Below are 24899 nucleotides of genomic sequence, written 5' to 3' on the forward strand. Positions count from 1 at the left end.
ACTTTTTGTATATGTGCGCCAACCATCAAGCATGTGCATGCCTAATACAGTCTAGCATTGTGTGCTCAGTAATGTACTGGTGAAATGGCCACTGATGAACCTGCTAGGCCTATCATTTGTCACTTGTCATTCAGCAGCTGAGAGTCTTCTAGGGGTCTCCAAGGGTCAGCTGTGTAGGTGCCCCCTCCCCTAAAAAAAGAAGAGGGATGTTCCCCAATGCTGGAATGGAGGCCTAAGTGACAGAAATATTGTCCCAGAACTCATTGCATATCTCATCCTATAATGATATAATAGATTGATTAACATTCAGTTAACGTTCAAGCCAAAATTTGATGTAAAGAATTAGCAACTAAAGTTCTATCGTGTTTGCATGTGAGCAAAAGAGAAAACAACAGGATATATTTGCAAATATTTATTAAAGTACAACATAACAAATATAGATGTAAAACAAATGTATAAATGATATTTATCTTAGAAATCAAGAGTGACTTTAAGAAGTCAAAAGAGACAACGAACAAAATAAAAGGTATAGTTTTGGCGTGTTATTAACAAAATAAGAGAATACATATTTTCACGTCTGGAAAGCGCTTTTTTTTGTTCCTATCTTCAAGATGAAGGATGAGAGGTCGTTTTCTATCTGTGGAGCTTCACACAGAAGTAAGAGCTGTGCCAAAAGCGTTTCAAAGTATCTCCTAACTTTTGTTACCGTTGAATCACTTTCAGTGGTCGGTCGATGCTTTCAGAGTTTAGTCAATCAAATCTCGAATGAGCATTTTGTTGTTGTTGCTGATGTCCTTTGGGTGGGTGGACCATTCTTGACAGACACGGAAAATTGTAGAGCGTGAAAATCTCAGCAGTGTTTCAGCTCTTGACACAAACCGGTGCGCCTGGCACCTACGACCAGACCCCATTCAATGGACCTTCAATGTTTTGTCTGGCTCTTTTCACCCTCTGAATGGCACACATACACAATCCATGTCTCAATTATCTCACCCTCTGAATGGCACACATACACAATCCATGTCTCAATTATCTCACCCTCTGAATGGCACACATACACAATCCATGTCTCAATTGTCTCAATGCTTAAAAATCCTTCTTTAACCACCTGTCTCCTCCTCCTTCATCTAAACTGATTGAAGTGGATTTAGCAAGTGACATCAATAAGGGATCATAGTTTTCACCTGGATTCACCTGGTCAGTCTATGTCATGGAAAGAGCAGGTGTTCTTAATGTTTTGTATACTCAGTGTATATCGATATGCTAATATACAGTATATTTGTATGTAGAAACATATATTTTCAAGGAGAATGGCCTCTATATACACAGGAGCAGCTTGGAGATCAGTCGAGCTCAGTTCATTGGGCCCCGGTGTGCAGCAAAAAATTGTAGGGAAAAGGGGGCGTGCCAGTGCCAGGAAGGTGGCGTACACGTTCTATTTCTCCTCAGGCTCCGCCCCTCACTGGGCAGTGTCAGAGTCACTGGAGTCCAGGCTTTGCTGTGGGGGCGTGGCTGTGCGGCGGCCGGTCGTTGGGCAGTAGAGCGCCTGTGTGCTCCGGCGAAGGTTCTCCAGGGACTGCAGGAAAGACCGGCGCGCCCTCTCCTCCTCCAGGGGCGAGGCGCCCTCCTCCTCCACCTCAGCGATCTCAGCGAAGGTGACGGGCTGGGTCTTGAAGCGGGCCTCACGGGGCCGACGGGGGCGGCTCTTGCCACGGGCGGGCCCCTTGGGGACGGGGAGCTGCTGGGGGAACTCCTCCATGGTCGAGGAGAGCAAGTGGGCAGGCAGCACGTGGTGGAATCCCTGGGTCTCCAAGGGCATCGGACGGACAACAGCCATATGGTGGAAGCCCTGGGTCTCCATGGGCATCGGACGGACAACAGCCATATGGTGGAAGCCCTGGGTCTCCATGGGCATCGGACGGACAACAGCCATGTGTGGACCACTGAGTGTGAAAGCACGTGTGAAAAGCAGTTGTTTTTTCGTGTCCCAAAGTTCTTCTCTCTCTTTATTTGGTGCCTCCTCTTCTGTCAGAGGCTCTTTCTCTGATAGTGAAGCAGAGTTCTCTCACAAACACATCAAACTCTCATAGAATCTTCCAAAGTCGCGGATGATGAAATTCAGTGTCTGTACCAAAGAGCTGCTCTGTCAAGCCTTGGCTTCTGTTTTCCAATTCTCCAGTATTTGAATCCTAGTAGAGCCCGTATGAGTGGAGATCCAATATATCTGTCCACACAGTTCTTCCTTCTTGGTTCTCTATAGCTCTGCTACTGACACAGACAGCTCCGGCAATGGCTTTTATAGCTCTGTCTCGCTACCCAGTCAACTTCACTGCCCCTCCCTCGTTCTCTCTCTGTGCCATCACCCCCCCCCCCTCCTCTTAGTCACGGTTCCGGCTTCCATATCAGTCGCCCAGAGTCAGTCTCCCTAAATAAACAGAAACGGAGTGAGAGAGGAGCAAGGGAGAGAAGTGTGTTTGGTAGAGATGGGGAATGGTGGAGAGAGGGAACGAATGTAAAGGGAAAGACTGAAACAAACAAAAAGATTTAGAGGGATCCTAGATGTGTATAGGTTAGATAATCCAAATGGTTGTGGGGGAAAACCATATAGCTAGTCAGCTGTGCTTGCAGTGTACATATGCATGGTTACACGCAAAGATAAACATTAAGGCATTAAGGTATGCAATCCCCACATAAATACATATACAGTGGTGCAAAAAAGTATTTAGTCAGCCACCAACTGTGCAAGTTCTCCCACTTAAAAAGATGAGAGAGGCCTGTAATTTTCATCATAGGTACACTTCAACTATGACAGACAAAATGAGAAAAAATCACAGAAAATCACATTGTAGGATTTTTAATCAATTTATTTGCAAATTATGGTGGAAAATAAGTATTTGGTCACCTACAAACAAGCAAGATTTCTGGCTCTCACAGACCTGTAACTTCTTCTTTAAGAGGCTCCTCTGTCCTCCTCCATTACTGTAATGCATAGCGGTAATGACAACAACAACAAAAAATTATCCCATGTGGCTGTGGATTGAGGCGGGTCATCTCCGAGGCACGTTTGTCAGTGCTCAGACCACATTGACCCTAAAGGGCGGTAGGGTTTTAGCTAGGATGTCACCCTCGGGTTACGGCAATGACGGCAGGCTCTAAAACAGATTTCATTTCATCATGCGTTCTTAGGATGATACCTGAGGAGAATTAGAAGGAGACTAGCTCACTGTTTACCAATACTCTTCACTTGCACGCATTTGGGCACACACAGACACAGACACACACAGTCACAGACACAGACAGTCACAGACACACACAGTCACAGACACAGTCACAGGCACACACAGTCACAGACACAGTCACAGACACACACCGGGGGTGTAAGAAGATGTAAAGTTGTAAATACACCCTACAGCCATCAGCTCTATTTTAACTCAGTATGAAGGTCATCTCCTCCAGTCACAAGTTGCCATTTAGGTGACCTCACGTTCATAAGACATTCTTGTCTGGTGGTAAGACCGTGTGTGTGTGTGTGTGTGTTTGCATTTGTGCATGTGTGTGTGTGTGTGCGTGTGTGTGTTTGCATTTGTGCATGTGTGTGTGTGTGTGTGTGCACAAATGCATATGATTTACTGGTTCTGTATCCACCCATGCTTCTTGACGAATGAGCAGTGTTACACCGTGTTGGCCCAGAGACCTTTGTGGGGCAAAGAGTTGTTTTTCCTATTATGATCAGGCACACAATGCTTCTACTGTACATGGGGTTTGGACCGACGCTGTAAAGACCAGGAGAAGAACCAACAGGACTTCTTTCTGCTCCATTCTGTCTTAAACCCAAGTCTGGTTGAGTAGTTACGCAACTTCATTATTATCAACGAGGCGGACGGGCGGAAAACGAATGTCCGTAGTTTTAATTAACGGGTAGGCTTGCCTTTCACTTTCCACTGAATGTGTAAAGTGATGCCGGAGCGTCGGAGTACAGGGGTCTACGGGGGGAGTAGTATTACACATCTCAATAGAAGAGATGCTCGGAGTCCAAGGGGCTGCAGGGAAGGAAAGGATTGTTTTTCCGTTGTTATATATCACGCGAAGGCCAGAGGACAGAGGAGGCTCGTCAATCTGTTACTATGTGTGTCATAGTAACAAGGACCTATACACTGAGAGGACAAAACATTAGGAACACCTGCTCTTTCCAATGACATAGACTGACCAGGTGAATCCAGGTGAAAGCTATGATCCCTTATTGATGTCACTTGTTAAGGCCACTTCAATCAGTGTAGATGAAGGGAAGGTGACATGTTGAAGAATGATTTTTAAGCATTGAGACAATTGAGACATGGATTGTGTATGTGTGCCATTCAGAGGGTGAGATAATTGAGACATGGATTCTGTATATGTGCCATTCAGAGGGTGAGATAATTGAAACATGGATTGTGTATGTGTGCCATTCAGAGGGGGAGATAATTGAGACATGGATTGTGTATGTGTGCCATTCAGAGGGTGAGATAATTGAGACATGGATTGTGTATGTGTGCCATTCAGAGGGTGAGACAATTGAGACATGGATTGTGTATGTGTGCCATTCAGAGGGTGAGATAATTGAGACATGGATTGTGTATGTGTGCCATTCAGAGGGTGAATGGCCAAGACAAAACATTGAAGGTCCATTGAATGGGGTCTGGTAGTAGGTGCCAGGCGCACAGGTTTGTGTCAAGAACTGCAACGCTGCTGGGATTTTCACGCTCAACAGTTTCCCGTGTGTATCAAGAATGGTCCACCCACCCAAAGGACATTCTGCCAACTTTCAACACCTTGTAGAGTCTACGCTCCGATGAATTGAGGCTGTTCTGAGGGCAAAAGGTGATACAACTCAATATTTGGAAGGTGTTCCTAATGTTTGTATACTGGGTGTACGTACTGTGTTCATGCGCGCACGCCCACACTTTTCCCTTTCACATAACACAGGTTCAGACGTAGACTACGATCCAGGCTACCTACTGTGTGTGTTTGTGTGTTTGTGTGAGAGGGAAAAGTCATGACCAGCCAAGTCTGCTCCGTAAAGGTCAGAGGTGAGGGGAACACAGGCCACATTCCTGACCCAGCCGCTTTCCTCCCTCTACCCGGCATATTGACACCACCCGTCACCGTGGTAACCGTGCAAATGTCAGGGCACTAAGAAGGGGAGGGGAAGGTACCACAGTTGAGTACGGTGAAAAAGAGGCCGAATACCCGTACTAGCGTACTACATATTAAACCATATACTCAGTCCAGCGTTTGATCTAGTAGAATTCACTCCCTCTACCTGCCATATTGACACCACCCGTCACCGTGGTAACCGTGATCTAGTAGAATTCACTCACCTTTTCCGACTCTGATAACCAGCTAAATTTTACACGCCGTATCAAAATGAAGTCAATGCAATCAGAGTATTTCACATACTATAAAATGTTTTTACATTTTTTTTTTTAATACTATTTATTACGCTAGTCTGAGTATTTGGACACGGCCAGTGAGTGTGTGTGCATACAAGATATTTGTGTGTACTGTAACGGTTTTCTTGAGTCGAAGGAGAGGCGGACCAAAACGCAGCGTGGTGGTTCATGGTTCTTTAATAAAGAAACTATATATGAATAGACTAACAAAACAAGAAATGTGAAAAACCAAAACAGCCCTATCTGGTGCAGACACAGAAATAGGAACAATCACCCACAAAACCCAACACCAAACAGGCTACCTAAATATGGTTCCCAATCAGAGACAATGACTAACACCTGCCTCTGATTGAGAACCATATCAGGCCAAACATAGAAATAGACAAACTAGACATGTAACATAGAATGCCCACTCAGATCACACCCTGACCAAACAAAACATAGAAACATACAAAGCAAACTATGGTCAGGGTGTGACATGTACATACAGCATGTTGTGTGTCCTCTATCTGGAGTGTATACATATAAAGGATATGTGTATAATGTGCATGAAGCCTCACATCTTAATGTTTTCACATCTCCATATAGAAGGCCAGTAAAGAGGTAGGATGATTTTCTTACCTTTATTCAACTATGCAAGTTAGTTAAGAACAAATTCTAATTTACAATGACGGCCTACACCGGCCAAGTCCTAACGACGCTGGGCCAATGGTGCGCCGCCCTATGGGACTCCCAATCATGTCCGGTTGTGATACAGCCTGGATTCAAACCAGGGTGTCTGTAGTGCCTCTAGCACTGAGATGCACTGCCTTAGACCGCTGTGCCACTCGGGAGCCTCGAGCAGGAAGTGAGGGGGGAGGGGGGAATAAATATAGCCCCTCTAGGGAGTTAGATATCCCTCAGAGATCAGACTCACCCTGGAAAATACAACACAACAAAATCAATGGTGGACGTTTAACTCTGAAAGGGTCATATGTACACTATTTTCAGTGACCATATGAGTCCCAATGTACTGGTGTTTAAAATAACACTTTTGAAAGTGTTAAAGATTGAACTCTTTTTATTTGTATTGACTTTTACCAGATCTAATGTGTTAACATTAATTTCATGAATAGCATACCTTAATTTCACATTTCCACAAACTTCAAAGTGTTTCCTTTCAAATAGTATCAATAATATGCATATCCTTGCTTCAGGTCCTGAACTACAGGCAGTTAGATTTGGGTATGTCATTTTAGGCGAAAATGTAAAACACTTTATTTAGAGTTACCTGGACTCACTCTGCTTAGTGCTGATGCTGTTACACTTTCTCATTGTACGAAATGAATACACTGAGTGCTACAGTAAATCATTTTGGGGTGTTGTTTTAACACTGTATGTTGTAAAGCCTAATTTGCATATTTCCCAAGGTGCCTTTTCTTTTCGAGTGAAGTGTAGAGTTACCACCCATGACTGTATTTGTAGGTACCACCCATGATTATATTTGTAGGTACCACCCATGACTATATTTGTAGGTACCACCCATGACTATATTTGTAGGTACCACCCATGACTGTATTTGTAGGTACCACCCAAGACTGTATTTGTAGGCACCACCCATGACTATATGTGTAGGTACCACCCATGACTATATTTGTAGGTACCACCCATGACTGTATTTGTAGGTACCACCCATGACTATATGTGTAGGTACCACCCATGACTATATTTGTAGGTACCACCCATGACTATATTTGTAGGTATCACCCATGACTATATTTGTAGGTAACACCCATGACTATATTTGTAGGTACCACCCATGACTATATTTGTAGGTACCACCCATGACTGTGTTTGTAGGTACCACCCATGACTGTATGTGTAGGTACCACCCATGAAGTGTTTGTAGGTACCACCCATGACGGTGTTTGTTAGTGACAGAGACATGGTTATTGAATGATTTCCTTTTAAAGGCTTGTGGCTTTCGCCAAGTGAGAACCTAGGCAAATGCCATCATTACAATTAAACAATACATACAGTATATCCTAATCCTATCCTAGTATATCCTAAGGCATTACTTTGATGGCCTAGGTTTACCCTAACTCCTAAACTCCTGGTTTTACAAGCCTCATCAGGCCTGCAAGTCACATTATACTGGCTTGCAAAATGATGTGTAACTCCTATTGGAATCCAGTTAGGAGTTAGGATATCCAACAGTTGGAATTTTCATTAATCTGCAACCTGCATTCAGAATGACTGTCGGGGTTAGGTAAATTGATAAGTAGACTACCTCAAAACCATTTAAACTTGAACAGCAACTAACTGACTGATTGGATTAGTTTAGAAAAAATTATGTTATTTATCTTTGTGTAGCATAAGATTAATCAGTCAATCAATGTACATGCAAAAACAAATCAACCTGCAATATAGCATGCTGGGAAATATGGTAATAAGGGATATGGTTTTGATGGGACTGTTTTACTCTCCACAGTGTAAAACAATAACTCTGGTTATTAACACCAAAACTGGGGGTTATTTTACACCACTGAGTGTTAATTTCACTGTTACAGAGTGAATCTAATTCCTGAATCAACAGTAGAAATGTTACACTGGAAAATCAACGCTAGCCAATTTACTGCGCATGATCAACAAGATTATTTATAGATAAAGGCTTCTGGCCCGGGAAGACATTCCCACGCTGGGTCAACAACCTTCAGATAACGTTCTAATAACATACTCAGATGCACATTCTAAAAGCCAATTTATTCTTGATCTGTCATCTGCGGCTATAAATTCGCTTTTAGCCTCTGATCCTCTTAAAAGACTGTGACTCATTGGTAAAATAGGAAAACATAAATCTAACATAAATCTGTTCATCATATATGCATAGTCACTTTAACCGTATCTACATGTACATACAACCTCAATCAGCCCGACTAACCAGTGTCTGTATGTAGCCTCACTACTGTATATCACCTCGCTACTGTATATAGCCTCACTACTGTATATAGCCTCGCTACTGTATATAGCCTCACTACTGTTATAGCCTCGTTACTGTATATAGCCTCACTACTGTATATAGCCTCACTACTGTATATCACCTCGCTACTGTATATAGCCTCACTACTGTATATAGCCTCGCTACTGTATATAGCCTCACTACTGTATATAGCCTCTCTACTGTTATAGCCTCACTACTGTATATAGCCTCACTACTGTATATAGCCTCGCTACTGTATATAGCCTCACTACTGTTATAGACTCGCTACTGTATATAGCCTCACTACTGTTATAGCCTCGCTACTGTATATAGCCTCGCTACTGTATATAGCCTCGTTACTGTATATAGCCTCACTACTGTATATAGCCTCACTACTGTTATAGCCTCGCTACTGTATATAGCCTCGCTACTGTATATAGCCTCGTTACTGTATATAGCCTCTCTACTGTTATAGCCTCACTACTGTATATAGCCTCACTACTGTTATAGACTCGCTACTGTATATAGCCTCACTACTGTATATAGCCTCGCTACTGTTATAGCCCCGCTACTGTTATAGACTCGCTACTGTTATAGCCTCGCTACTGTTATAGACTCGCTACTGTATATAGCCTCGCTACTGTATATAGCCTCGCTACTGTTATAGACTCGCTACTGTATGTAGCCTCACTACTGTTATAGCCTCGCTACTGTATATAGACTCGCTACTGTTATAGACTCGCTACTGTATATAGCCTCACTACTGTATATAGCCTCGCTACTGTATATAGCCTCGCTACTGTTATAGACTCGCTACTGTATGTAGCCTCACTACTGTTATAGCCTCGCTACTGTATATAGCATCGCTACTGTTATAGCCTCACTACTGTTACAGCCTCGCTATTGTTATAGCCTCGCTACTGTACATAGCCTCTCTACTGTATATAGACTCGCTACTGTATAGCCTCACTACTGTATATAGCCTCACTACTGTATATAGCCTCGCTACTGTTATAGCCTCGCTACTGTATATAGCCTCACTACTGTATATAGCCTCTCTACTTTTATAGCCTCACTACTGTTATAGCCTCACTACTGTATATAGCCTCACTACTGTATATAGCCTCGCTACTGTTATAGCCTCGCTACTGTATATAGCCTCACTACTGTATATAGCCTCTCTACTGTTATAGCCTCACTACTGTTATAGCCTCACTACTGTTACAGCCTCGCTATTGTTATAGCCTCGCTACTGTATATAGCCTCACTACTGTATATAGCCTCGCTACTGTTACAGCCTCGCTACTGTTATAGCCTCGCTACTGTATATAGCCTCACTACTGTATATAGGCTCGCTACAGTATGTAGCCTCGCTATTGTTATAGCCTTGCTACTGTATATAGCCTCACTACAGTATATAGCCTCACTACTGTATATAGGCTCGCTACAGTATGTAGCCTCGCTATTGTTATAGCCTCGCTACTGTATATAGCCTCACTACAGTATATAGCCTCGCTACAGTATGTAGCCTCGCTACTGTTATAGCCTCACTACTGTATATAGCCTCGCTACTGTTATAGCCTCGCTACTGTATATAGACTCGCTACTGTTATAGACTCGCTACTGTATATAGCCTCACTACTGTATATAGCCTCGCTACTGTATATAGCCTCGCTACTGTTATAGACTCGCTACTGTATGTAGCCTCACTACTGTTATAGCCTCGCTACTGTATATAGCATCGCTACTGTTATAGCCTCACTACTGTTACAGCCTCGCTATTGTTATAGCCTCGCTACTGTACATAGCCTCTCTACTGTATATAGACTCGCTACTGTATAGCCTCACTACTGTATATAGCCTCACTACTGTATATAGCCTCGCTACTGTTATAGCCTCGCTACTGTATATAGCCTCACTACTGTATATAGCCTCTCTACTTTTATAGCCTCACTACTGTTATAGCCTCACTACTGTATATAGCCTCACTACTGTATATAGCCTCGCTACTGTTATAGCCTCGCTACTGTATATAGCCTCACTACTGTATATAGCCTCTCTACTGTTATAGCCTCACTACTGTTATAGCCTCACTACTGTTACAGCCTCGCTATTGTTATAGCCTCGCTACTGTATATAGCCTCACTACTGTATATAGCCTCGCTACTGTTACAGCCTCGCTACTGTTATAGCCTCGCTACTGTATATAGCCTCACTACTGTATATAGGCTCGCTACAGTATGTAGCCTCGCTATTGTTATAGCCTTGCTACTGTATATAGCCTCACTACAGTATATAGCCTCACTACTGTATATAGGCTCGCTACAGTATGTAGCCTCGCTATTGTTATAGCCTCGCTACTGTATATAGCCTCGCTACAGTATATAGCCTCGCTACAGTATGTAGCCTCGCTACTGTTATAGCCTCACTACTGTATATAGCCTCGCTACTGTTATTTTTCACTGATGTTTTCATTTCTTTACTTACCTATTGTTCACCTAATACCTGTTTTGCACTGTTGGTTAGAGCCTGTAAGTAAGCATTTCACTGTGAGGTCTACTACACCTGTTGTATTCGGCATCACGTGACAAACAAACTGTGATTTGATTTGAACATGATTTCTCTGTGGGTTGGTAAAAAAATAAAAAGAGGATTACCTGCTTATTCCGAGAATCTTTACCGGTATTTTGCAACACTATTTCACTGACATGAAATGTAAATTATATATTTATTTTTAAGTGACTCCACATGATAATTACATTGCAATTTCTTACAGTCATGAACACACAGACAGATACTGTGAGGTTGACAAAATCTCACACAGGAAAGAGAATAATTTGCATACCGAGAAGAGGACATTTGCTAAATGGTGTGTGAACTGAACAGGCAATTGGGTCATTCCACGAAATGAGTGCCTTTTGCGTTCCTTTGATATTTTCAGTAGAAGTTGTGCACCAATGTTGAATTTTAAAAGCATGTTATATAAAATGAAGGGCGCTTTAATATATACCACACGGAGAATTCAATAAAATCTGAATAAAGTCTTGTTAAAGTTCCAAAATTCAGCATTTTGACACGTTCCTCCGTCAACCCTGTGTCATTTTAACCCACTTAATGTCACACCCTGACCATAGTTTGCTTTGTATGTTTCTATGTTTGTTTGGTCGGGGTGTGATCGGAGTGGGCATTCTATGTTGGATGTCTAGTTTGTCTGTTTCTGTGTTTGGCCCTGATATGGTTCTCAATCAGAGGCAGGTGTTAGTTATTGTCTCTGATTGGGAACCATATTTAGGTAGCTTGTTTTGTGTTGGGTTTTGTGGGTGATTGTCTATGTTGATTGCTTGTGGCAGCACAGGTCTCATTAGCGTCACGGTTGTTTTTTTGTGTTCAGTGTTTTCTTTTATTAAATATTCATTATGAACACATACCATGCCGCATTTTGGTCCTCCGATCCTTCTCGCCTCTCCTCTTCAGATGACACTTAATCCCAACATTTCTCCAAGTTTCACCATCATTGTGAAGCCATTGTTATTTTTGTTGCTTTGACAAAGTTATTTCTGAAAACTATTATTATGTGATTAGTGATTCATTTACTGTCTGTCCCTCATTTTAAGGTTTATCCTGTTAAGTGACCTTAAATTCTCTTGTTTTAATATGCTGAAACTATTCCTTTCCAAATATTTATTTGAAAAGAAACATTGAACATATAATAGTCAATTGATGGAATTAAAAGCAGCTGAGCTGGTTCCACTCTTCTTGGCCGTTTTGTGGTGGGAAACTGAGTGGGTCGAACATGTTTTTCATGAATTTAAACATGTGCGCTTTATAACAGAATGTTAAAATTAGGTTTTTTTATGTTTTTTTTTTGTGTGTTTTTTTTGACCAAGTTGCACTTCTCAAAAGGCACCGAATTGATGGAACGACCCAATTAGTTCCCCCAATTGACACCCAATGTCCAATCGACCCTTCCCCATAGGGCGGCGCACAATTGACCCACCGTCGTCCATGTTAGGGTTTGGCCGGGGTAGGCTGTCATTGTAAATAAGAATTTGTGAACTGACTTGCCTAGTTAAATAAAGATTAAATAAAACATTTAAAATAAACAGCACGTCAACCCTGTTACGGTCAACCCTGTTACTTTATTTGGCACTTACTATAGTATACTATTGTATCAACCAGTGAGTGCCCAGTGGTTTGTTCCCTAACCATCAACATGTTATTTTATAGATTAGAAAAATAAATCGGTAAAAAACGCTCTACCTGGCCAAGTGGTAGACTGCTGCTTACACCTTCCACCCAATTGAAGTGGCATTAAGAAAAGGGCCCTGGGATTTGGGATTGGTCCAGAGAGAGGTTCATACATTCTACTGGGAGTGTTAGGAAATGGTGGAGGAGGAGGAGGGGGAGTGGTGAAGGAGAGGGAGAGGAGGAGAGGAGGAGAGGGAGAGGAGGCGGAGGAGAGGAGCAGTCCCATAAAGGTTGTAAAGGATTGTGGAGCCATATGGCCCATGAGTAGGGAAGCCGTCTGTCTGAGAAACTGAGCATATCGGTCACCTCGTTCTCAGACAGCAGGCCTCTCAGTAAAACACAGTGGCAGCCAAGTGTTGCAGCCAAGAAGACGAGAGCATGCATACAGCACACACACAAATACACACACACACACACACATGACCAAGTTTCCATCAGCCCATGAGTGCATATTGTAATGTTTTGTTTAGTATGATTTAGAGGGGTTTGGTTAAATGCGGAAGACACATTTCCTTCTTTTCTGAGTGCAGATAATACCCTGTCTCCTATGTCATACACCAGAGATCCCTTAGGAGTGAATTACACTTAAGTATTACTTAACTTAAGTATGGATTAAACATATTTTTCAATGGAGTTCACTTTTTAGTCCTGGCTAGGCTTCATCTGTGTCCGGGAAACTTCCCCTTCAGCTTTAAACTACAATCTCCTAACTCAACTGAATCTCACTCTTTTCCCTAGCCTAGCACTTTTGTCCATTGATTTTTGCTGATTTAAAAAAACCTATAACCAATGTGGTGGGAGCTCCAGGCCCATTGGAAACCTAAATTGAGCCATCGTCATACTGATCAGGGTAGGAAGGGACACGTTTCATATCGTCATACTGATCAGGGTAGGAAGGGACACGTTTCACATCGTCATACTGATCAGGGTAGGAAGGGACACGTTTCATATCATCATACTGATCAGGGTAGTTTCATATCGTCATACTGATCAGGGTAGGAAGGGACACGTTTCATATCGTCATACTGATCAGGGTAGGAAGGGACACGTTTCATATCGTCATACTGATCAGGGTAGGAAGGGACACGTTTCATATCGTCATACTGATCAGGGTAGGAAGGGACACGTTTCATTTCGTCATACTGATCAGGGTAGGAAGGGACACGTTTCATATCGTCGTACTGATCCGGGTAGGAAGGGACACGTTTCATGTTCAGTAGGCACAAAACAGGAAACAAAGTGGAATTACGAGTTACAGGCTACTTATCAGTAGGTCTACTAGTCTAATTAGGGAAGGCTTGTTTTTCTACAGTGTGCCATAATGAACACGACCCCGGCATACCTCTCATCGGTGCGCTAAACAGCGTTTGCTCAAGCACAAACAGAACCACCAAGAGCGAGTTACATAACAAATACTTCTGTTACTTCATTTACCATACTGAGATGAGCCAATGAGTCGCTCAGTTGACAATGCCACTTTTAGCTTAATCCCATTTTGACGCAAGGTTTCGAGGACCCTATTTTAGTAGGAAACATGAGCCGAATCAAGCGAGCTGTTTCTAATGAAAAGGTAGGCCTTGGTTCTGGGTTCTGAGATTACCTTGTGAGGAGCATTTCTGTCAGCTACTGACTGCACAATACACTCCACACTGCTGTAAAAGCGTTAACAGTATAGTCACTGGGCTGAGTTCAGAGGCTCCCGTGGCTATTGGCTAACCAAGGCTAACGGGCTTCAGCAGAAACCGAGGAGGGGCAACACTGGTCTGATGTAACAAAAACACGACCACAAGGACCCGAGGCTAATGTGAGAATTCTCAGCACGAAGCTATTGAACACATGCCAAATACCTTTCCAGACCAAGAGAAAACGTCAACAATAATAAGATGTGGCTCAAAAAAGCCTGGGAGATGAGTGTTCATATTTAAGTGTTCATATTTAAGTGTTCAGATTTAAGTGTTCAGAGATGAGAAATGAGATATGTCTTGTTCGTCTTTGGTCTTGTTTTCAGGTCTTGGCCGTTTAGGTCCGTTTCGTGACCATTCGGAAGCATGACAGACTGGTTCCACTCCCAGATGTGTTTGTGTTGTATAGTCATCTCCTATGATGACTATCGTTGTGACAACGACCATAGAAGGTGAGCTACACAAACAGATATGGGTCCAGGCTAAGAACATGAGGACTTTCAGTGTAACTGTTGCACCTGTATTAGTGTTTTTACAGTAAGAATACGTATTGTACACGAGCGCTTCACTTTCAAACTTGGTGCAGAGGCATTTCTCAGTCCGTTTGGACACAGAGTTCAACCTTCAACCAAATAGTCCCACCACAGTGTGGGATGGCCAGAGTTACCTTCACAAATGCGCGCACACACACACCCCTAGTCAACAGAGGGGCTAAAACCTGTTACACAATATCACTGTGCTCGCTAGATAGATAGATAGATAGATAGATAGATAGATAGATAGATAGATAGATAGATAGATAGATAGATAGATAGATAGATAGATAGATAGATAGATAGATAGATAGATAGATAGATAGATAGATAGATAGATAGATAGATAGATAGATAGATATATAGATAGATAGATAGATAGATAGATAGATAGATAGATAGATAGATAGATAGATAGATAGATAGATAGACAGACAGACAGACAGACAGACAGACAGACAGACAGACAGACAGACAGACAGACAGACAGACAGACAGACAGACAGACAGACAGACAGACAGACAGACAGACAGACAGACAGACAGACAGACAGACAGACAGACAGACAGACAGACAGACAGACAGACAGACAGACAGACAGACAGACAGACAGACAGACAGACAGACAGACAGACAGACAGACAGACAGACAGACAGACAGACAGACAGACAGACAGACAGACAGACAGACAGACAGACAGACAGACAGACAGACAGACAGACAGACAGACAGACAGACAGACAGACAGACAGACAGACAGACAGACAGACAGACAGACAGACAGACAGAGACACACACACACACACACACACACACACACACACACACACACACACACACACACACACCAATTATTCTTCATGGGATGTTAATTGCAAAGTGAAGTTGCCAAGGTAGCCCCCACTGAGCCCATCACACAGCGTGAGTCTCCATGCTTCCTGGGCATTTGTCCGACTGAAACACACACAGAGCCCCAGTGCTACCTCTCCAACTCTCCCCCCCCCCCCCCTTCATCTCCTTCTCTCTTCTCCCCGCACCTTTCTCTCCTCTCCCCTTCAAGTCAGTCCCACAGAGGAATGCAGGGGAGAAGCACGGGGTAGTGGTTAGGGTGCCACTGCCAATTAAGTGTTTGGGAACAGGTTATTACTTTCATTAAACACATCAACAAATCACCAGAGGATAATAATTCACGGGCCTGGGTCAGAGGTCAGAGGCCGGCAGTCTACAATGGTACTGAATGGTATTGAAAAGGTGACTGTCAGACTACTGGTACTGAATGGTATTGGAAAGGTAACTGTTACCCTACTGGTACTGAATGGTATTGGAAAGGTAACTGTTAGACTACTGGTACTGAATGGTATTGGAAAGGTAACTGTTACACTACTGGTACTGAATGGTATTGGAAAGGTAACTGTTACCCTACTGGTACTGAATGGTATTGGAAAGGTAACTGTTACACTACTGGTACTGAATGGTATTGGAAAGGTAACTGTTAGACTACTGGTACTGAATGGTATTGGAAAGGTAACTGTTACCCTACTGGTACTGAATGGTATTGAAAAGGTAACTGTTACACTACTGGTACTGAATGGTATTGGAAAGGTAACTGTTAGACTACTGGTACTGAATGGTATTGGAAAGGTAACTGTTAGACTACTGGTACTGAATAGTATTGAAAAGGTAACTGTTACACTACTGGGCCGTCAATGGAGAGACTATGAGGAGTTGTATAGGTCTCTACCAAAGTGCTTCATCACGATTAGTTGTATCTTCCCAATGTCTCATCAGTCATCACAGTTTTGTTTACAGGTTGACTCAAGCCAGGTATCTCAGTAGGCTTAACTGGCATTAGTTGGCTCAAGCCAGGGGTCTATTTCCCATAGTCAACTGGCATCCTTTGTTTTTCTCAAAGAGAGAGGGGAAGTCCTCCAACCAGAGAGCAGGGTTGTGTTCATTAGGCAGAAAATTGAACAAAACTGACCAACAGCAGAGGTACTAACTGAACTTGTCCGATAAGAAACACCGATTTTCTATTTCTATATGCAAACATATGTCCTAATAAACATGGCCCTGGGATGTATTCAGTAAGCACCAAACTAATCAAACTGACTAACAGGGAGGTAAGACCTGATGTTATCCAATAACAAACGCACATTTCTGTTTTCTGTTGCAAAAAAAAAAAATGTGTTAAAACACTGTGCCCTCATGAAGACGGCCCTGGTCCAGAAACTCTCCTGGCACTGTCACAAAGGGGAGCTTCCTGTTGCAATGAGACATCAGATGCTGGTAATAGATATCATACTAACACCCTATTAATAACTAGAGCTTGGAATAACCTGAGCTGCCCTTGTATGACTGGACTACGTGCTCTGACATGAGGATGAAGCCTACTAGCTATAGATTGAGTTAGTGTCTATATATATTAAAAAAAACATATCGTAGCCAATCATGCTTCAGGCTTACATTTCAACCACAGGCTTATGTCGTCACGGTAACCAAGCCTTGTATAAAATGTAAAATGTATATCTTTAAAACAATGTCAGATCTTCAATGTTATATCCACCATCGGGAAAGAAACATTAAATAGGTTGTACAGCACCTCCTACTGGAGAGTTGATCTATCTACAGCACCTCCTACTGGAGAGTTGATCTATCTACAGCACCTCCTACTGGAGAGTTGATCTATCTACAGCACCTCCTACTGGAGAGTTGATCTATCTACAGCACCTCCTACTGGAGAGTTGATCTATCTACAGCACCTCCTACTGGAGAGTTGATCTATCTACAGCACCTCCTACTGGAGAGTTGATCTATCTACAGCACCTCCTACTGGAGAGTTGATCTATCTACAGCACCTCCTACTGGAGAGTTGATCTATCTACAGCACCTCCTACTGGAGAGTTGATCTATCTACAGCACCTCCTACTGGAGAGTTGATCTATCTACAGCACCTCCTACTGGAGAGTTGATCTATCTACAGCACCTCCTACTGGAGAGTTGATCTATCTACAGCACCTCCTACTGGAGAGTTGATCTATCTACAGCACCTCCTACTGGAGAGTTGATCTATCTACAGCACCTCCTACTGGAGAGTTGATCTATCTACAGCACCTCCTACTGGAGAGTTGATCTATCTACAGCACCTCCTACTGGAGAGTTGATCTATCTACAGCACCTCCTACTGGAGAGTTGATCTATCTACAGCACCTCCTACTGGAGAGTTGATCTATCTACAGCACCTCCTACTGGAGAGTTGATCTATCTACAGCACCTCCTACTGGAGAGTTGATCTATCTACAGCACCTCCTACTGGAGAGTTGATCTATCTACAGCACCTCCTACTGGAGAGTTGATCTATCTACAGCACCTCCTACTGGAGAGTTGATCTATCTACAGCACCTCCTACTGGAGAGTTGATCTATCTACAGCACCTCCTACTGGAGAGTTGATCTATCTACAGCACCTCCTACTGGAGAGTTGATCTACAGCACCTCTACAGCACCTCCTACTGGAGAGTTGATCTATCTACAGCACCTCCTACTGGAGAGTTGATCCGTCTACAGCACCTCCTACTGGAGAGTTGATCTATCTACAGCACCTCCTACTGGAGAGTTGATCCGTCTACAGCACCTCCTACTGGAGAGTTGATCTATCTACAGCACCTCCTACTGGAGAGTTGATCCGTCTACAGCACCTCCTACTGGAGAGTTGATCTATCTACAGCACCTCCTACTGGAGAGTTGATCCGTCTACAGCACCTCCTACTGGAGAGTTGATCTATCTACAGCACCTCCTACTGGAGAGTTGATCCGTCTACAGCACCTCCTACTGGAGAGTTGATCTATCTACAGCACCTCCTACTGGAGAGTTGATCTATCTACAGCACCTCCTACTGGAGAGTTGATCTATCTACAGCACCTCCTACTGGAGAGTTGATCTATCTACAGCACCTCCTACTGGAGAGTTGATCTATCTACAGCACCTCCTACTGGAGAGTTGATCTATCTACAGCACCTCCTACTGGAGAGTTGATCTATCTACAGCACCTCCTACTGGAGAGTTGATCTATCTACAGCACCTCCTACTGGAGAGTTGATCTATCTACAGCACCTCCTACTGGAGAGTTGATCTATCTACAGCACCTCCTACTGGAGAGTTGATCTATCTACAGCACCTCCTACTGGAGAGTTGATCTATCTACAGCACCTCCTACTGGAGAGTTGATCTATCTACAGCACCTCCTACTGGAGAGTTGATCTGTCTACAGCACCTCCTACTGGAGAGTTGATCTATCTACAGCACCTCCTACTGGAGAGTTGATCCGTCTACAGCACCTCCTACTGGAGAGTTGATCTATCTACAGCACCTCCTACTGGAGAGTTGATCCGTCTACAGCACCTCCTACTGGAGAGTTGATCTATCTACAGCACCTCCTACTGGAGAGTTGATCTATCTACAGCACCTCCTACTGGAGAGTTGATCTATCTACAGCACCTCCTACTGGAGAGTTGATCTATCTACAGCACCTCCTACTGGAGAGTTGATCTATCTACAGCACCTCCTACTGGAGAGTTGATCTATCTACAGCACCTCCTACTGGAGAGTTGAACTATCTACAGCACCTCCTACTGGAGAGTTGATCTATCTACAGCACCTCCTACTGGAGAGTTGATCTATCTACAGCACCTCCTACTGGAGAGTTGATCTATCTACAGCACCTCCTACTGGAGAGTTGATCTATCTACAGCACCTCCTACTGGAGAGTTGATCTATCTACAGCACCTCCTACTGGAGAGTTGATCTATCTACAGCACCTCCTACTGGAGAGTTGATCTATCTACAGCACCTCCTACTGGAGAGTTGATCTATCTACAGCACCTCCTACTGGAGAGTTGATCTATCTACAGCACCTCCTACTGGAGAGTTGATCTATCTACAGCACCTCCTACTGGAGAGTTGATCTATCTACAGCACCTCCTACTGGAGAGTTGATCTATCTACAGCACCTCCTACTGGAGAGTTGATCTATCTACAGCACCTCCTACTGGAGAGTTGATCTATCTACAGCACCTCCTACTGGAGAGTTGATCTGTCTACAGCACCTCCTACTGGAGAGTTGATCTATCTACAGCACCTCCTACTGGAGAGTTGATCTAGCTACAGCACCTCCTACTGGAGAGTTGATCCATCTACAGCACCTCCTACTGGAGAGTTGATCTGCACCTCCTACTGGAGAGTTGATCTATCTACAGCACCTCCTACTGGAGAGTTGATCTATCTACAGCACCTCCTACTGGAGAGTTGATCTATCTACAGCACCTCCTACTGGAGAGTTGATCTATCTACAGCACCTCCTACTGGAGAGTTGATCTATCTACAGCACCTCCTACTGGAGAGTTGATCTATCTACAGCACCTCCTACTGGAGAGTTGATCTATCTACAGCACCTCCTACTGGAGAGTTGATCTATCTACAGCACCTCCTACTGGAGAGTTGATCTATCTACAGCACCTCCTACTGGAGAGTTGATCTATCTACAGCACCTCCTACTGGAGAGTTGATCTATCTACAGCACCTCCTACTGGAGAGTTGATCTATCTACAGCACCTCCTACTGGAGAGTTGATCTATCTACAGCACCTCCTACTGGAGAGTTGATCTATCTACAGCACCTCCTACTGGAGAGTTGATCTATCTACAGCACCTCCTACTGGAGAGTTGATCTATCTACAGCACCTCCTACTGGAGAGTTGATCTATCTACAGCACCTCCTACTGGAGAGTTGATCTATCTACAGCACCTCCTACTGGAGAGTTGATCTATCTACAGCACCTCCTACTGGAGAGTTGATCTATCTACAGCACCTCCTACTGGAGAGTTGATCTATCTACAGCACCTCCTACTGGAGAGTTGATCTATCTACAGCACCTCCTACTGGAGAGTTGATCTATCTACAGCACCTCCTACTGGAGAGTTGATCTATCTACAGCACCTCCTACTGGAGAGTTGATCTATCTACAGCACCTCCTACTGGAGAGTTGATCTATCTACAGCACCTCCTACTGGAGAGTTGATCTATCTACAGCACCTCCTACTGGAGAGTTGATCTATCTACAGCACCTCCTACTGGAGAGTTGATCTATCTACAGCACCTCCTACTGGAGAGTTGATCTATCTACAGCACCTCCTACTGGAGAGTTGATCTATCTACAGCACCTCCTACTGGAGAGTTGATCTATCTACAGCACCTCCTACTGGAGAGTTGATCTATCTACAGCACCTCCTACTGGAGAGTTGATCTATCTACAGCACCTCCTACTGGAGAGTTGATCTATCTACAGCACCTCCTACTGGAGAGTTGATCTATCTACAGCACCTCCTACTGGAGAGTTGATCTATCTACAGCACCTCCTACTGGAGAGTTGATCTATCTACAGCACCTCCTACTGGAGAGTTGATCTATCTACAGCACCTCCTACTGGAGAGTTGATCTATCTACAGCACCTCCTACTGGAGAGTTGATCTATCTACAGCACCTCCTACTGGAGAGTTGATCTATCTACAGCACCTCCTACTGGAGAGTTGATCTATCTACAGCACCTCCTACTGGAGAGTTGATCTATCTACAGCACCTCCTACTGGAGAGTTGATCTATCTACAGCACCTCCTACTGGAGAGTTGATCTATCTACAGCACCTCCTACTGGAGAGTTGATCTATCTACAGCACCTCCTACTGGAGAGTTGATCTATCTACAGCACCTCCTACTGGAGAGTTGATCTATCTACAGCACCTCCTACTGGAGAGTTGATCTATCTACAGCACCTCCTACTGGAGAGTTGATCTATCTACAGCACCTCCTACTGGAGAGTTGATCTATCTACAGCACCTCCTACTGGAGAGTTGATCTATCTACAGCACCTCCTACTGGAGAGTTGATCTATCTACAGCACCTCCTACTGGAGAGTTGATCTATCTCCTACAGCACCTCCTACTGGAGAGTTGATCTATCTACAGCACCTCCTACTGGAGAGTTGATCTATCTACAGCACCTCCTACTGGAGAGTTGATCTATCTACAGCACCTCCTACTGGAGAGTTGATCTATCTACAGCACCTCCTACTGGAGAGTTGATCTATCTACAGCACCTCCTACTGGAGAGTTGATCTATCTACAGCACCTCCTACTGGAGAGTTGATCTATCTACAGCACCTCCTACTGGAGAGTTGATCTATCTACAGCACCTCCTACTGGAGAGTTGATCTATCTACAGCACCTCCTACTGGAGAGTTGATCTATCTACAGCACCTCCTACTGGAGAGTTGATCTATCTACAGCACCTCCTACTGGAGAGTTGATCTATCTACAGCACCTCCTACTGGAGAGTTGATCTATCTACAGCACCTCCTACTGGAGAGTTGATCTATCTACAGCACCTCCTACTGGAGAGTTGATCTATCTACAGCACCTCCTACTGGAGAGTTGATCTATCTACAGCACCTCCTACTGGAGAGTTGATCTATCTACAGCACCTCCTACTGGAGAGTTGATCTATCTACAGCACCTCCTACTGGAGAGTTGATCTATCTACAGCACCTCCTACTGGAGAGTTGATCTATCTACAGCACCTCCTACTGGAGAGTTGATCTATCTACAGCACCTCCTACTGGAGAGTTGATCTATCTACAGCACCTCCTACTGGAGAGTTGATCTATCTACAGCACCTCCTACTGGAGAGTTGATCTATCTACAGCACCTCCTACTGGAGAGTTGATCTATCTACAGCACCTCCTACTGGAGAGTTGATCTATCTACAGCACCTCCTACTGGAGAGTTGATCTATCTACAGCACCTCCTACTGGAGAGTTGATCTATCTACAGCACCTCCTACTGGAGAGTTGATCTATCTACAGCACCTCCTACTGGAGAGTTGATCTATCTACAGCACCTCCTACTGGAGAGTTGATCTATCTACAGCACCTCCTACTGGAGAGTTGATCTGTCTACAGCACCTCCTACTGGAGAGTTGATCTATCTACAGCACCTCCTACTGGAGAGTTGATCCGTCTACAGCACCTCCTACTGGAGAGTTGATCTATCTACAGCACCTCCTACTGGAGAGTTGATCCGTCTACAGCACCTCCTACTGGAGAGTTGATCTATCTACAGCACCTCCTACTGGAGAGTTGATCTATCTACAGCACCTCCTACTGGAGAGTTGATCTATCTACAGCACCTCCTACTGGAGAGTTGATCTATCTACAGCACCTCCTACTGGAGAGTTGATCTATCTACAGCACCTCCTACTGGAGAGTTGATCTATCTACAGCACCTCCTACTGGAGAGTTGATCTATCTACAGCACCTCCTACTGGAGAGTTGATCTATCTACAGCACCTCCTACTGGAGAGTTGATCTATCTACAGCACCTCCTACTGGAGAGTTGATCTATCTACAGCACCTCCTACTGGAGAGTTGATCTATCTACAGCACCTCCTACTGGAGAGTTGATCTATCTACAGCACCTCCTACTGGAGAGTTGATCTATCTACAGCACCTCCTACTGGAGAGTTGATCTATCTACAGCACCTCTACAGCACCTCCTACTGGAGAGTTGATCTATCTACAGCACCTCCTACTGGAGAGTTGATCTATCGTCTACAGCACCTCCTACTGGAGAGTTGATCTATCTACAGCACCTCCTACTGGACTGGAGAGTTGATCCGTCTACAGCACCTCCTACTGGAGAGTTGATCTATCTACAGCACCTCCTACTGGAGAGTTGATCTATCTACAGCACCTCCTACTGGAGAGTTGATCTATCTACAGCACCTCCTACTGGAGAGTTGATCTATCTACAGCACCTCCTACTGGAGAGTTGATCTATCTACAGCACCTCCTACTGGAGAGTTGATCTATCTACAGCACCTCCTACTGGAGAGTTGATCTATCTACAGCACCTCCTACTGGAGAGTTGATCTATCTACAGCACCTCCTACTGGAGAGTTGATCTATCTACAGCACCTCCTACTGGAGAGTTGATCTATCTACAGCACCTCCTACTGGAGAGTTGATCTATCTACAGCACCTCCTACTGGAGAGTTGATCTATCTACAGCACCTCCTACTGGAGAGTTGATCTATCTACAGCACCTCCTACTGGAGAGTTGATCTATCTACAGCACCTCCTACTGGAGAGTTGATCTATCTACAGCACCTCCTACTGGAGAGTTGATCTATCTACAGCACCTCCTACTGGAGAGTTGATCTATCTACAGCACCTCCTACTGGAGAGTTGATCTATCTACAGCACCTCCTACTGGAGAGTTGATCTATCTACAGCACCTCCTACTGGAGAGTTGATCTATCTACAGCACCTCCTACTGGAGAGTTGATCTGTCTACAGCACCTCCTACTGGAGAGTTGATCTATCTACAGCACCTCCTACTGGAGAGTTGATCTAGCTACAGCACCTCCTACTGGAGAGTTGATCCATCTACAGCACCTCCTACTGGAGAGTTGATCCGTCTACAGCACCTCCTACTGGAGAGTTGATCTATCTACAGCACCTCCTACTGGAGAGTTGATCTATCTACAGCACCTCCTACTGGAGAGTTGATCTATCTACAGCACCTCCTACTGGAGAGTTGATCTATCTACAGCACCTCCTACTGGAGAGTTGATCTATCTACAGCACCTCCTACTGGAGAGTTGATCCATCTACAGCACCTCCTACTGGAGAGTTGATCCGTCTACAGCACCTCCTACTGGAGAGTTGATCTATCTACAGCACCTCCTACTGGAGAGTTGATCTATCTACAGCACCTCCTACTGGAGAGTTGATCTATCTACAGCACCTCCTACTGGAGAGTTGATCTATCTACAGCACCTCCTACTGGAGAGTTGATCTATCTACAGCACCTCCTACTGGAGAGTTGATCTATCTACAGCACCTCCTACTGGAGAGTTGATCTATCTACAGCACCTCCTACTGGAGAGTTGATCTATCTACAGCACCTCCTACTGGAGAGTTGATCTATCTACAGCACC

At 44.1% G+C, this 24899-nt stretch overlaps 2 protein-coding genes across 2 annotated transcripts in view; both read right to left on the reverse strand.

Moving 5' to 3' along the window:
* Nucleotides 1-794: 794 nt before the first annotated feature.
* LOC139406380 (uncharacterized protein C11orf96 homolog) lies at nt 795-2294 on the reverse strand. Its single transcript, XM_071148916.1, has one exon. It carries the CDS (start codon nt 1931-1933, stop codon nt 1460-1462), a length of 474 nt encoding a protein of 157 aa, XP_071005017.1. The 5' UTR covers nt 1934-2294; the 3' UTR covers nt 795-1459.
* Nucleotides 2295-2362: 68 nt separating this feature from the next.
* LOC139407488 (alpha-ketoglutarate-dependent dioxygenase alkB homolog 3-like) overlaps nt 2363-24899 on the reverse strand; it is a 60279-nt gene continuing 37742 nt past the window's right edge. The window contains exon 9 of the mRNA XM_071151284.1: nt 2363-2425. Coding sequence (XP_071007385.1) covers nt 2383-2425 — 43 coding nt within the window. The 3' untranslated portion in view covers nt 2363-2382. The remainder of the gene's footprint in view (nt 2426-24899) is intronic.

This window comes from Oncorhynchus clarkii, chromosome 4, assembly GCF_045791955.1.
Source record: "Oncorhynchus clarkii lewisi isolate Uvic-CL-2024 chromosome 4, UVic_Ocla_1.0, whole genome shotgun sequence".
In the NCBI taxonomy this organism is placed as follows: Eukaryota; Metazoa; Chordata; class Actinopteri; order Salmoniformes; family Salmonidae; genus Oncorhynchus; species Oncorhynchus clarkii.